Below are 12,739 nucleotides of genomic sequence, written 5' to 3' on the forward strand. Positions count from 1 at the left end.
GTTTTATACTTCTTACCTTCGATTTCTCTTGTTCTTCTCCTCATTCGTCTTTGTTTTTCTTCAAGTTTTATTGTATTTCTTCAAGTTTTTATCTTGTTGGTCGAATGCACTTAAGCGTCAGCTAAATACAATGTAATGTAATGATTAAAAAAAACCTCTATACTCTAGACAGCGTGGGTAAATTACCATACAGCCAATCACAATGCGTGACGTCATTACGTCGTGACGTCGTGACGTCACTGGTAAGAGACGGACCCCGAACACATATGGTACCCCGAACACATCTGGTACCGACACCGGCCCGTCTCAGGTCTCCTGATTCTCATTGAGTATTTTACAAAGAGTGAAACAGCGCCCCTCTAGATGTTATGGTGAAACAGTAGATTGCACTCTCTGTTGCGAGAGGAGGCCAGCCGAAATTTGCTTCCCTTGGTGAAAAAAAATGGAGGGATTGACCAATCAGATGAGGCTCACGTCATGCCCCTGCCAACCTGTGATTGGTCAGGGCCATGCCAAGGGAAGCCAGAGGCGGCTGGCTTCCCTTGCCTCACAATCCAATCATGAGCGTCACTGCACCACTTTCACCGCCGTTAGAAAGTAGCAAGCAACTGAAGCAAGTGCAATTATGGAGGGTGGAGATTTGGATTATTTAATCAAAAATAATTGGATTAAAGTTCTGCTGCAGCAGCAACAACTAATACAATCTGATGACAGGCCAATGCCCAAACTGGAGCTGTGTACAGCGAGGAACAAAGAAGCGAACCGGACGTAAAACGTTAAAGGTCTCCTGATTTAGTTTGTGAATGAATGCTTATTAGAGTTTCGGCTGGAGAGTGCGTGCGGACCTGTCGGTCAGATAACAGGCGTGTGTAAGTCCTGCATCTGTATGATACAAATGTGTGTAAAATGATACCGGGCGCTGTAATCACTCATCTGGTTACGTTATTACATTGACCACCACACCCCCCCCCCCACCCCAAAAGAAAAGACGTATTATTGGCTTCCCCTTATTTTTTCCCCACGCCACGCTACTGCTTGGTACAGCAAAACTCACTAGCATACTCCTATGTAGCTACGCGCTCTATGACTAAGGGGTTAGAACCTTTACCAGATTCAGATAGTTTGTGTGAAGGGGGTGATAAGCTTAAGAAAACAAGGCGACAGCGCCGTCAAGAGAAAAACAGAAATCACGATAAGGCTAAATGCCCTGAGCTTACTCTCCCTGTAACTCCCCCCATAGAGCCTCAATGGCAAATCCCAGATAACTTCAGAGAGAGTCAGGAGCATGACCCCTCTCTAAAACCTCTATTTTCAAAAGCATGTAAAGTAGATGGGGAGGAAGATCTAATTGGGGATCCCTTCATCATAAAAGACAACCTTTTGTATTTGGCAGACATAGAGAAACCTAGGCTAGTCATTCCTAAAGAGTTTCGCCAAGTAATCCTGCAGGTGGGTCATACTGTGCCATGGGCTGGGCATCTGGGGCAGGCAAAAACGTATGACCGCATTGCTCAGCGTTTCTATTGGCCGGGATTATACAAAGAGGTAATTGATTACTGTAAAACGTGCCATGAGTGTCAGGTTGTAGCTCCTACCAAACTTTCAAACAGAGCCCCTCTACAACCATTACCAATAATGAGTGTACCTTATGAAAGAATAGCCATGGATATAATTGGTCCTCTGCCAAAAAGTAGCAAGGGTCACAGGTTTGCCCTGGTTATTTGTGACTACGCCACCAGATATCCAGATGTCTATCCATTGCGTTCCATTCAGGTCAAACATATAGTGCGGTATTTAGTAGAGCTATTCTCTAGAGTTGGCATCCCTAAAGAGATCTTAACAGATCAAGGTACAAACTTTATGTCCCATCTGATGAAGTCACTGTACTCGCAACTTGGGGTTAAAGGGATCAGAACGACTCCATACCACCCTGAAACTGATGGTCTGGTAGAACGTTTTAATGGTACACTGAAACAAATGTTGAGAAAATGTATTGATGATACTGGCAAAGATTGGGATAAATGGTTGCCGTTCCTTTTGTTTGCATACAGAGAAGTGCCACAGGCTTCAACTGGTTTCTCCCCTTTTGAGTTGTTATATGGCAGACAGGTCAGAGGCCCTTTGGATGTGCTGAAGGAGAACTGGGTGGCTGGTGAGGCAGTGGCAACTACAACCAACAGCATCATCTCTTACATTCTGCAGATGAGAGACAAACTGGACAGTTACAGAGAAACGGTCAAAGAACACATGCATGAAGCTCAACATAAGCAGAAGGTGTGGTACGACAAACGTGCTCGTGAAAGAGAGCTGAAAGCTGGCCAGAAAGTCTTGATACTGCTCCCTACAGGGCCAAGTAAGTTACTAGCCAAGTGGCAAGGCCCTTATACAGTAACCCGAAAGGCAGGCCCTGTGACCTATGGAATTCTCTGTCCTGATAAAAGAAAGTGCAAACAGTTGCTGCATGTAAACCTTTTAAAAGAATATCATGACAGGAAAAACCAGAAGGCAGGTGGAGAACATGTTCTGATGATCCAAGATGTCCAGCTGGAAGAAGAGGATGCATTGGAAACAGAGGAGGCTGACATGGTGCCGCACAGAGAGAAGTTTAAACCCCAGGCTCCTCCGGAGCATCTGAGTTTGGATCAGGGGCATCAACTGGGTGAGCTTAAACAATCTTTCCCAGCATTGTTCTCAGAAAAACCTGGACGCACTAATGTGATAAAGCATAACATTATACTGAAGGACCCTAAACCTGTTCGCCTGAGGCCTTACAGAATGGCTGAAAGAATGATGGAACCACTGAGGAAGGAGGTGGAGTTGATGTTGGACATGGGAGTCATTGAACCATCTAGAAGTGAGTGGTCAAATCCTATAGTGCTTGTTCCTAAGAAAAACACCACTGAACCTCGATTCTGCTCGGACATGAGGAAGCTGAACAGCATTTCCTGTTTTGATTCATACCCTATGCCGCGTATTGACGATTCACTAGAGAAGTTGGGGAAAGCTAAGTACATCACAGCTTTAGACCTCTGTAAAGGTTACTGGCAAGTGTCTCTTGAGCCAGCCTGCAAAGAGTATACAGCTTTTCAGATTCCAGGAATGGGTTTGTTTCATTACACTGTACTACCCTTTGGTGTTCATGGAGCGCCTGCAACCTTTCAAAGATTAATGGACATTGTTCTTAATGATTGCACCAGGTTTGCAGCAGCCTACCTAGATGATGTGGTAATCTAAAGAGAATCCTGGGAAGAACATCTGCAGCATCTTAAAGCTGTGTTGGGCAAGATACAGGAAGCCGGGCTAACCCTGAATGCCAACAAGTGTTCCTGGGCTCAAGAGGAGGTGAAAAACCTTGGATACCTGGTTGGACGTGGGCAAATACGACCACAAGTGGAGAAGGTAAAGGCCATACAGGTAATACCCAGACCCCAGACAAAGAAGCAAGTGAGGTCCTTTTTAGGCCTGGTGGGGTGGTACAGAAGGTTTGTTCCCCACTTTGCTACATTAGCTGCCCCACTTACTGATCTAACAAAAAAATCTCCCACTAAAGTTGTGTGGAATGATGAGTGTGAAAATGCCTTCCAGGCATTAAAGAGGCAGATCTGTCAAGCTCCTGTGTTGCAGAGCCCGGACTTCACAAAACAATTTCTTGTGCAAGTTGATGCCTATGGTGTTGGACTAGGAGCAGTGCTAGCCCAAGGAGAGCCTGGCGAAGAGAAGCCTATAGTGTTCTTGAGTAAGAAACTGTTTGACCGGGGAAAAAAGTACTCTACGGTGGAAAAAGAGGGACTGGCTATAAAGTGGGCTAGAGATTCATTGAAGTATTACCTTCTTGGAAGAGAGTTTGTGTTGCAGACAGACCACAGACCTTTGAAGTGGATGCAATCTAAGCAGCATCAGAATGCAAGGATTCTACGTTGGTGCATAGCCCTCCAGCCATACCAGTTCACCATACAGTATTGTCCCGGTAAGAACAATCTTATAGCTGACTATCTTTCTCGTTTGCCTGACCTGTGCAAGCCAGAGGGGGAGGAGGTGTGAAATGTGAGGAAGCGCACACACTCCCTCACTAACATGTTGGTCTCAACTATTTGTTTGTTAAGAAAGGTAGTACATGTTTTTTCAGAGTTGTCTTTATTTCAGTTAAAGTTATAAAAACAGTTTACATAGACAAACTAATAAAATGCATCTAAATTAATTTGTCAGTCTGTAAAATACACAAGCACCAAGTAATCACCATTTCCTTTGTTCAGACCTGGAGGCCATCTTGTCCCAGTGCTCAAAGGGGGAGCACGCCTCCAAAGTACTCCTTATATGTGGCGTATGAGTAGGCGGAGTCTTGGACGCGATTGGTCAGGAAATGTGTGATTTTATGAGTGTCAATTAGGTTAAAAACTATCTGTTTTAAGCAGACCTTGTTGTTTTTGAAGGTATAATATGTATGTTGATGCCATAATGAATTTACTTAAGCCTTTAGGGTTTTATTAAATGTAGACAACAGTGTTTAATTTTGTATTTAACCCTTCACTCCGCTTTCAGAACCATGACCTGATTGGCCAGGTTGGAGTGGGAAGGCGGGCATTCTCCTATAAATGTGGTTGGGAAGAGAGGGGAAGGGGCTTTTGGGGTTTGTTCCTTGCTGGTGAATGCAGCACCAGACATGCAGTTTGTGTTTCTGGGGAATAATGATGAAGGCTAAGAATAAAACGCCTGTTTATTTTTTGCAAGAAAACCCTCTCTCCACGTATCGTTCTTTCACCTGCACCTCACATCGTAACAGTAGACTATAAAAACGTTTAGTGTTTAAAAAGATAATATGAAGAAAGTCATAGTATGGTTTGTTGACAGATGTGAACAAATGTGAAAAAAGTATTATGAAAAAGTCATTGCATAGTATGGTGGAAAAATATGAATAAAAGTAATTTGAAATCATTATACAGTATTCAGAAAAAATGCCATACTATAATATATATAACAAAATGAAAGAAAGTCATAGTTTAGTATGTTGAAAAACTGTCATGATAAAGTGTCAGCCATATCATGAATAAGTCACAGTCATCATCATCATCATCATCATAATAAAGTATGTTAAAAATATTATAAAATGTCATAGTATAGTATGACAACAACAATAATAGGCCATAGTATCGTATGTCCTAAAAATTTATAGAAATAGAAAGTAAATGAGGAAAAAGTCATAAAACACAATGTTGGAAATATGAAGAAAAAGGTAATGGTATTGCATGTTGAAAAAATATTTTTGTTTATTTTATGTCATTATATTACAAAAGTCATAGTATAGTTAGAAAAAAAATCATAGTATGTCAAAAAACATGGAAAATGTAAAGTGTATATAGTAAAGGATGGGTAAATATCATTAAAAGTCATATTGGTGCCAGAGAAAAGTATTAGTTTAGTATGTGGAAAAGGTTTCTTAAAGGATAAAAGTATTTAAGAAAAAGTCATAGTACAGTATGCCAAACATTTTGAAGCAAGTCAAAGTATGTCAAAAAACACGAAGTATATATGTCGAATATATTGTGGAAATAAGTCTTAGTGTAGTATGTAGAACATATGGAAAAAAATCATAGTATTGTATGTGTAAAAATATAAAAAAAAGTTATAAAACAGTATGTCGAAATTATCATGAAGACTGTCTTAGTATAGTACATAAATAAAACAAGAAGAAAGTCATAGTATAGCATTGCAAAAATATCATGAAAATACATGGAAAAAGTCATGTCGATAATGTCATGAAAAAAGTAACAGTATGGCACAGTACGTCGAAAATATAATTAAATAGTACACATCTTATACTAAAAAAATACATAAAGTTCAACAATGTCATTAAAGAAATCCCAGTAATGTATATTGAAAAAAAGATTCTAGCTTAGTACGTCAAAAATATCATCAGAAAAGTAATTGTGACATCGATAAATGTGACAATAGTCATAGTACAATAGTATGTGGGGAAAATCATGTAAAAAAACTAGTACTTTATGTTAAGCTAAAAGACTTAAAAGTCTTGAAAAGTTTTGGATATTTGAAAAGGTGTGTATATTGTTAAATTGTAAGATTATTGTACCCAAAGCAGGATAAGAAAAGTAAAACGTAAATGACCCTGTTGGCTTCCCATAGCTCCCGAAAGGTTTCAAGTTCACGCTCTCTCCATTTGCGAGAAGTGTAGGCTACTGTAGTCGTCTTCAGGACACCTTTGAAACCAAAAGTCAATGCGATATTCTTCCGTCGTTAACTTGCAGCAGAGCATGAAGGCGCTAACATTTGGACTAACTCTTGTTCGACAGTAAGTGCAGTTGACATTCGTACCTGTGTTTAGCACAGAGGCTCAGAGCAATGCTGCGGGTCTATCGCTCCTATTTATAGTTCTCTTCTGTCTGCTGTCTCTCCGTGGACTTATTAACTAGTTTTTATTTTTTAAAACTAGTTAATAATAATAATAATTAATAATAATAAACATAATTATTTTATGTTTTAGTAATGATACATTTATATGCGTTCTGCATGTGTCTGCAGCTAGACTGTGCTAAACATAGCAGGTGTCTCATAGCATACGTTGTTATGTTAAGTTGTTATGTTTTGAATACAGACACGCCATTAATTGTAATAAGAGAGTGTAGCAGCAGCAAACCGAGCAGCTACAGTAGGCTGTCTCTCTGCCTGCAGTACCTCGTAGTGACCACGAGAGGGCAGAGTGTTACCATTTTCTGGTAAAATTACAATCAAAACTTGATTGTTCAGAAATGTGTTTTTAACCTCTGATAATACGTCGAATATTACAATTAGTAGCTGTATGAATGGCTTCTTGCTTTGCTTTGGAGTAGCAATGTATGTGGCATGGAATATTATTAAAACATTATTTTCTTTATTTTTCCCTCGATCTATGTGTTTTCATTGTTATAACACAATAGATATACATCTTTAATTGCTGCTGGAAATTGTGAAAGGATTTACATTTGTTATGATTTTTTTATGGACTAAAGGACTAATAAATAAAATCACATATATTTCGTAAATGATTGATGTCTAGGAGAGAATGCCACAGACAGGAGCATATCTAACATAATAGGTTTAAGGGCCTGAAGGAGCAGAACACTAATAAAGGCGAGACATAAAAGGCATAAACAGATTTATGACACTCTTTCCCGAGCTTCTTTAACAATTCTTTATTATTTTAGCTTGTGCACTCTGACATGATGAATCATTTATTTCCTGCAGTGGAGAGACACAGTACAACAAAGAAGGCTTGCTACAAGGTACGAGTGAAGATGCCTGCACTATCTTGTTTTTCTCTGTGTCTTTATTTAATCTTTCCGTTTTATCCCGTGCAGGTCAGCTCATCGACGCCCCCCTGTCAGAGAGCGGGCTGCAGCAGGCCGAGGCCGCAGGCTGCTACCTGAAACACGTCCTGTTCAGCAACGTGTTCGTCAGTGACATGTTGCGGGCCCGCCAGGTACATGCTTTCCTTTTTCCAGCAAGCAATGATGGTAGAGTTAAATGAATCAAACAATGTAGAATATATTCAATTTACTGTAGGATTAGATGCAAAAAGTGCTCTACACTCTATTTTACAGTATTAGACCACATTTTTCTCTTTTTTATAATAATGATGATGGTGGTGTGTGTTGTTTCTTCCAGACTGCTGAAACAATTATGAAACACAACACCAGTTGTCTTGGTCTGCAGGCTGTGTGGGACCCTTTACTTAAAGAGAAAGTGAGTGGCAATTATTTGTTGAAGATATGTATAATTTTTATGAAGAAACTTTAGTCATCCAGTCAATAACTTATTTACAGAGCTTTGGGACAGCGGAGGGGGGGCGGGTGCAGGACCTGAGAGAGATGGCCAAGGCAGCCGGGCAGACCTTCCTAGACTTCACCCCTCCAGAGGGGGAGACTCAGGAGCAGGTGAGGCTGCTTTCTGTTATTGTATTATTCATAAAGATGTTATGTATGACTCGCTCTGACTTTCTTAACTACTTATATAATGTGTCTCTCTCTCTTTCACTACTTTAATGTTCACTGTTGTGGCTCAAACGACATAACAGGGTACCAAAAACTCTGTGCTTGAAATTATTTTCTTAGATACATCCTGACATAAACCTTTAATACCCTTATGTTGTTAAACAACAAGAAATCAAAACATAGTAGCATTCATCATTCAGATTGTCCATCAGTCCAATGCGTGACCAACACTTCAATCAGAAAAAAACGAATCGAATCTGACATTTTTTATAGTTTTACATGTCTCATTTACAACAAGATCTTGTAGAAAAATATGAAATCCTGCTTTCATCAGTGCCACTGTTGAGCCATGAATCCCGGCTGTGAGTCATCTGACAAAACTTCAGTGAAACTTTGACTGAACTGCAGGCTGTTACACAGAGCATAGGAGAGGTTGAAATAATGTGTTCAATATGCACATGAAGCCGGCTTTTCCCCCAATGTTTATAACACTTTAGTATTTGTTTAATGTAATGGCATTACATCTGTGCTATACTACAAAAAAAGACATATCTCAGTTATCTAATACAAAACAAAAAATCTTTAAGGACACTGTAATAAAATAGAGTTAAATAGCAATAAAATAGAGGAGTAATTTACATGGAAATATAATGTAATGAATTATAGAATATAAACTATGAAATATGAAATAAGACTAAAGAATGCAATTTCTGAAGAAATTGATAGTGGGAATGCTTTATGCTGAAAAGCTGCATTTGATGACATCCCATAATACGCTTAGATGCGTTGATGGCTGTTTGTTGGAGCATAAGTCTTAGAGAAAATCGACGGTGACGACCCACTTTGATTCATTCAAACATTCGAAAATGCTTTCTGCTGCTGCGGACAAGAAAGCCAAACAACTCACGTTCACCGGGGCATCAACCTCCAAAACGCTTTCGAGGGCTACAAGAAACGAAGTGAGTAGCCTACAAGATTGAAGCTGGTCAGATAACGAACGAGTAAATGAAAACAGAATGAGGCGGAGAAGTGTGTGTGTGTGTGTGTGTGTGTGTGTGTGTGTGTGTGTGTGTGTGTGTGTGTGTGTGTGTGTGTGTGTGTGTGTGTGTGTGTGTGTGTGTGTGTGTGTGTGTGTGTGTGTGTGTGTGTGTGTGTGTGTGTGTGTGTGAGAGAGAGAGTGTGATTAAAATAGCCCAATTGCTTTTACAATAAATAAACATTGAATGCGTTTAATTGAATAGGAAAGGGGTTTAACGTTAGTGGTAGGCTTTGTGTGAGAGAGAATAAATAAGACAGCCCAATATTTAAAAAAAATCAATTCTTTTACGCAACTTTCCGCATATTTCGCAACTTCCCGCAATTTCACCGCATAAAATCACATAAAAACCCGGCATGTTTAATCGCATAATCAAGGATTTTTGCCCGCGTTTTTCTGGAGGGTCTAGCTAGTGAACTCTGGAGCGGTTCATCGCTGGTGTGAACGCAGTCCGCACCAAAACAAAGGAAGCGTGGTATTTACGTGTCACAAGAACGCGGGTGTCTTCAAAATCGTTAGCGAAAGAGTGAAGCAGAATGAAGTGTTGAACAGTGTCGTGTAAAGTAAAAACAACTATCAAACTAAAAACTATACATACAAGTCAGAGCCACCTGCCGTCGGTGAAACCCCCTCCTTACTGCAGAACGTCTCTCATTATATGTGTTATATGCGCCGTTGCTGATTATATGCTCTCCAGATTAAGAACAGCATGAAAATAACCTGCCGATGCTCCATGGTGGAGGCTCCGGTAGAAATTGCCCGGATTTGCGTTTTTACCCCCTTAATGTCTGACCAATTGTTGAATAGCATTTCCGAGCACATGACATAGTCCGTTTGAATTTTGCCTGTGTGAACGCAAACCGAACCTTCTGAAAAATTAAACAATGTAACAAACTGTCGTCTGGTGCGCACCAGAGAAGCGGACTATTAGGTGTGAATGCGACCTTTAGGTCCCTTTAAACTGCTTATACGAATCCAATCTGATTCAATGTACACACACTACCACCAGGTGGCAGCAAACACTCATCTCCTTAGTTAAACCCATACAGTCTATGGTTAAACCAAACCTCTGCATGGAGGTATCATGCCCTCTCAGAGCCCCTTTGCATCCACATGAGTGTATATATGTTGCCACTTAGTATCAAAGTACAAGCTCTTCCTCCGTCAAACAACTGCAGAGTGTTCGTCACAGCGCCTGATTAAAAAGTCACGACATGTGGGCGTGAGGGGGCGTAAGGAGTGATGGATGTTCTATTTAAAAACATTCTCGTCAGGCTTCATCTTTTAGATCTTTAACTCTGGCCCAGCCCAGTAGGTGAGCAGCACATCATGATGATAATGCAGATAAACAAAGATAGATCTGACGTAAGCAGCTAGCGCCCAATCACTGTCTCCTTCAGGCCTCCTCCCAGCTTTACTAAACACGTTACGGGTTGTTGCATCAGGATGAAACTGAAGTGGATGTGTAATTTTGGACTGGAAAGGTTGTAATTTAATATAAAATCTTTAATCTTTAACTGTTATGATGGGCTGAAATACTGTGCAACTTTATCTAAACTAAAACAATTATTTAGAAACCAAATCCTGAATGGTTATGAGCAGGACCTGAGAAGTGATGCTTGCTATTTCTTGTCGATGTAAAAGTTATTTGTTTTTGGTTGTTTTGTACAAAGAAATGCTTTGTTTAAAACAATAAATCAAATATCACGGTTGCTGATGACGATGACCTACACTTTTATTTTCATGAACAATATACGCTAAATGATTGTAGGACCAGAAATGTTTTTAAGCTTCTTGCCCCTTTTGAACATGACGGAAACTATTTGAGAATTAATTCTTTTTACACCTTGAAAGTTTTTATTTAATTTTGCTTCTCTTTGTTATAATTATTGTTTGTTTGTTTTTCTAACATAAATTGAAAGTGTATTTAGTGTAACGCATAGACAGATTTCCCTTGTGTGCTGTTTGTGTAGAAGGACATTTAACAGAAGCATGCTGTAACAGATGTTTGCTCTGTCCAGGTGAAGGAGCGGGTCAAAGAGTTTGTGGAGAAAATGCTCCAGAAAATTGGGGCCGAACACTGGCAGGACAGAGGGGTGGAGGAAACGAGTCCACCTGTTCCAGCAGAAACAAGTCCTGTGGAGGGGACGGCAGACGACGGGGTGAGGGGGGTCCCGGTCCACGCTCTGGTGGTCACACACGGGGCCCTCATGTGTGTGGCCCTGCGCTTCTTTGTGGACGAGCTACAATGCTCCGTGCCTCCGGGTTCTAGCAAAGAACATGTGTTCTCATTGAGTCCGAACACAGGTCTGTGTCGGTTCATAATCACCGTGAGAAAGGAGGAACACACGTTCAAACTGTCAGGGATCCACTGTGTGTTCGTCCACCGAGGGGACCATGTGCAGCAGTAGGAGCTGGAGGTGTTACAGAAAGGAATATGAGGGTAAGAGGAAAGTGAGACACACAATGTGGAGAAACACAAACCTCAGAATTGATTCGTAGTTGTTCAATAAAAGCATGTTTTGACAAGTTAAATATCAAAGAAAAAGATGTAGGTCAAGTATTTAGGTGCAGTTTATTTTGAAGGATGTCTTAATCGATAATGTTTTCCTCCATTCAAGTTATTCGACTTCTGTTTTTGTTGTTAATCACAACATCAGATATTAAGGAGTCATACCAATACCAGTGAAATTCCATGAAACGCAATACCAAATTCAATACAAGGATGAAGGAAATCAAAACAATAAATCCCATGTTCTGTACTTCAACGTTTTGCATATTTATTTAGTTAGGAAGTTGAAAAGATATCCATTTTAAGTTGCTGAAAAAATGAATCCTTTTAACAAATGTATTTGTTTCTCATAGCAAAAATATAACTGAAAAGAACATGAACTCTTCATAATGTAATTCATGGAACCTTACTTGTTTAACCTGCTGCTAACGTCAACTTGTTTAAAATGTAGCATTATCAATATAAAAATGGACGCCGGTGAAAGAAGTATCTTGGGACACATAGTATGAAACCCAGCCTGGAGTGGGGGAGTTTAATAGTTTGAAATCTTTAAAGCCAATACTAATCAGACAAATAACGCCTTGATCAGCTTCAATACGATTCTTTTAGATCGAATCGGGACAATCCCTATTCTTAAAATCTCAAAAAATCTAAATATAATTTAGAATGCTCGAATAATTATTCAGAAATCTAGTTTAAAATCAACAAGATATGGATTAAATATTAAATGAACAAATGTTGCCAGATATATACAGCAGCATACAACAAAATGCATTTAATCCTGAGTCATGCTTTGAGCACTATGTTCCTGTCTGGCTGTTCATTACTGTAAAAATAGGCAGCTTCTGCTCTAATGAGTCCATGTTGCTATATTTACTCTCCGGAAGCTCACAGAACCTACGTAGGAGCACGGAGCAGAACTGCTGCCATGTTGACTTTTTGGAAATGAGTGACTCTGTTGGGAACTAACACTTTGGTCAGCAAGGGGCAAATGTATAAGACTGCATACATGCCATATTTGTTTTACTGTAGCATGTATGTTCACTCTACTGGTCATCCCTCTCTGAAATCATTTATCGACTACTGAACTGGATTGTATGCAAAACAATGTACGTATGCAATGGCTCTTACTGCCGTGATTACATCATTGAAAATACTTTATTATATCAAATAATGCTCTTAGACTAAAATTTGTCATTACATTTGTAT

General features: G+C 39.8%; 1 protein-coding gene across 3 annotated transcripts in view; it reads left to right on the forward strand.

Moving 5' to 3' along the window:
* Positions 1 to 12,733, forward strand: part of tigara (TP53 induced glycolysis regulatory phosphatase a) — a 14,374-nt gene extending 1,641 nt beyond the window's left edge. The window contains exons 1-6 of one of the 3 annotated variants that reach the window (XM_079683617.1): positions 4,978 to 6,304; positions 7,237 to 7,274; positions 7,350 to 7,471; positions 7,657 to 7,734; positions 7,815 to 7,925; positions 11,040 to 12,733. In XM_079683617.1, the coding sequence (XP_079539743.1) occupies positions 6,231 to 6,304; positions 7,237 to 7,274; positions 7,350 to 7,471; positions 7,657 to 7,734; positions 7,815 to 7,925; positions 11,040 to 11,429 (813 nt within the window). In that variant the 5' untranslated portion in view covers positions 4,978 to 6,230 and the 3' untranslated portion in view covers positions 11,430 to 12,733. Of the gene's footprint in view, positions 6,305 to 7,196; positions 7,275 to 7,349; positions 7,472 to 7,656; positions 7,735 to 7,814; positions 7,926 to 11,039 lie in introns of those variants that run through there. The other 2 variants (XR_013808537.1, XR_013808538.1) reach the window with 2 other exon arrangements.
* The last annotated feature ends 6 nt before the right edge of the window (positions 12,734 to 12,739 follow it).

Source organism: Notothenia rossii, assembly GCF_949606895.1.
Source record: "Notothenia rossii genome assembly, chromosome: 5".
NCBI classification, from domain to species: domain Eukaryota; kingdom Metazoa; phylum Chordata; class Actinopteri; order Perciformes; family Nototheniidae; genus Notothenia; species Notothenia rossii.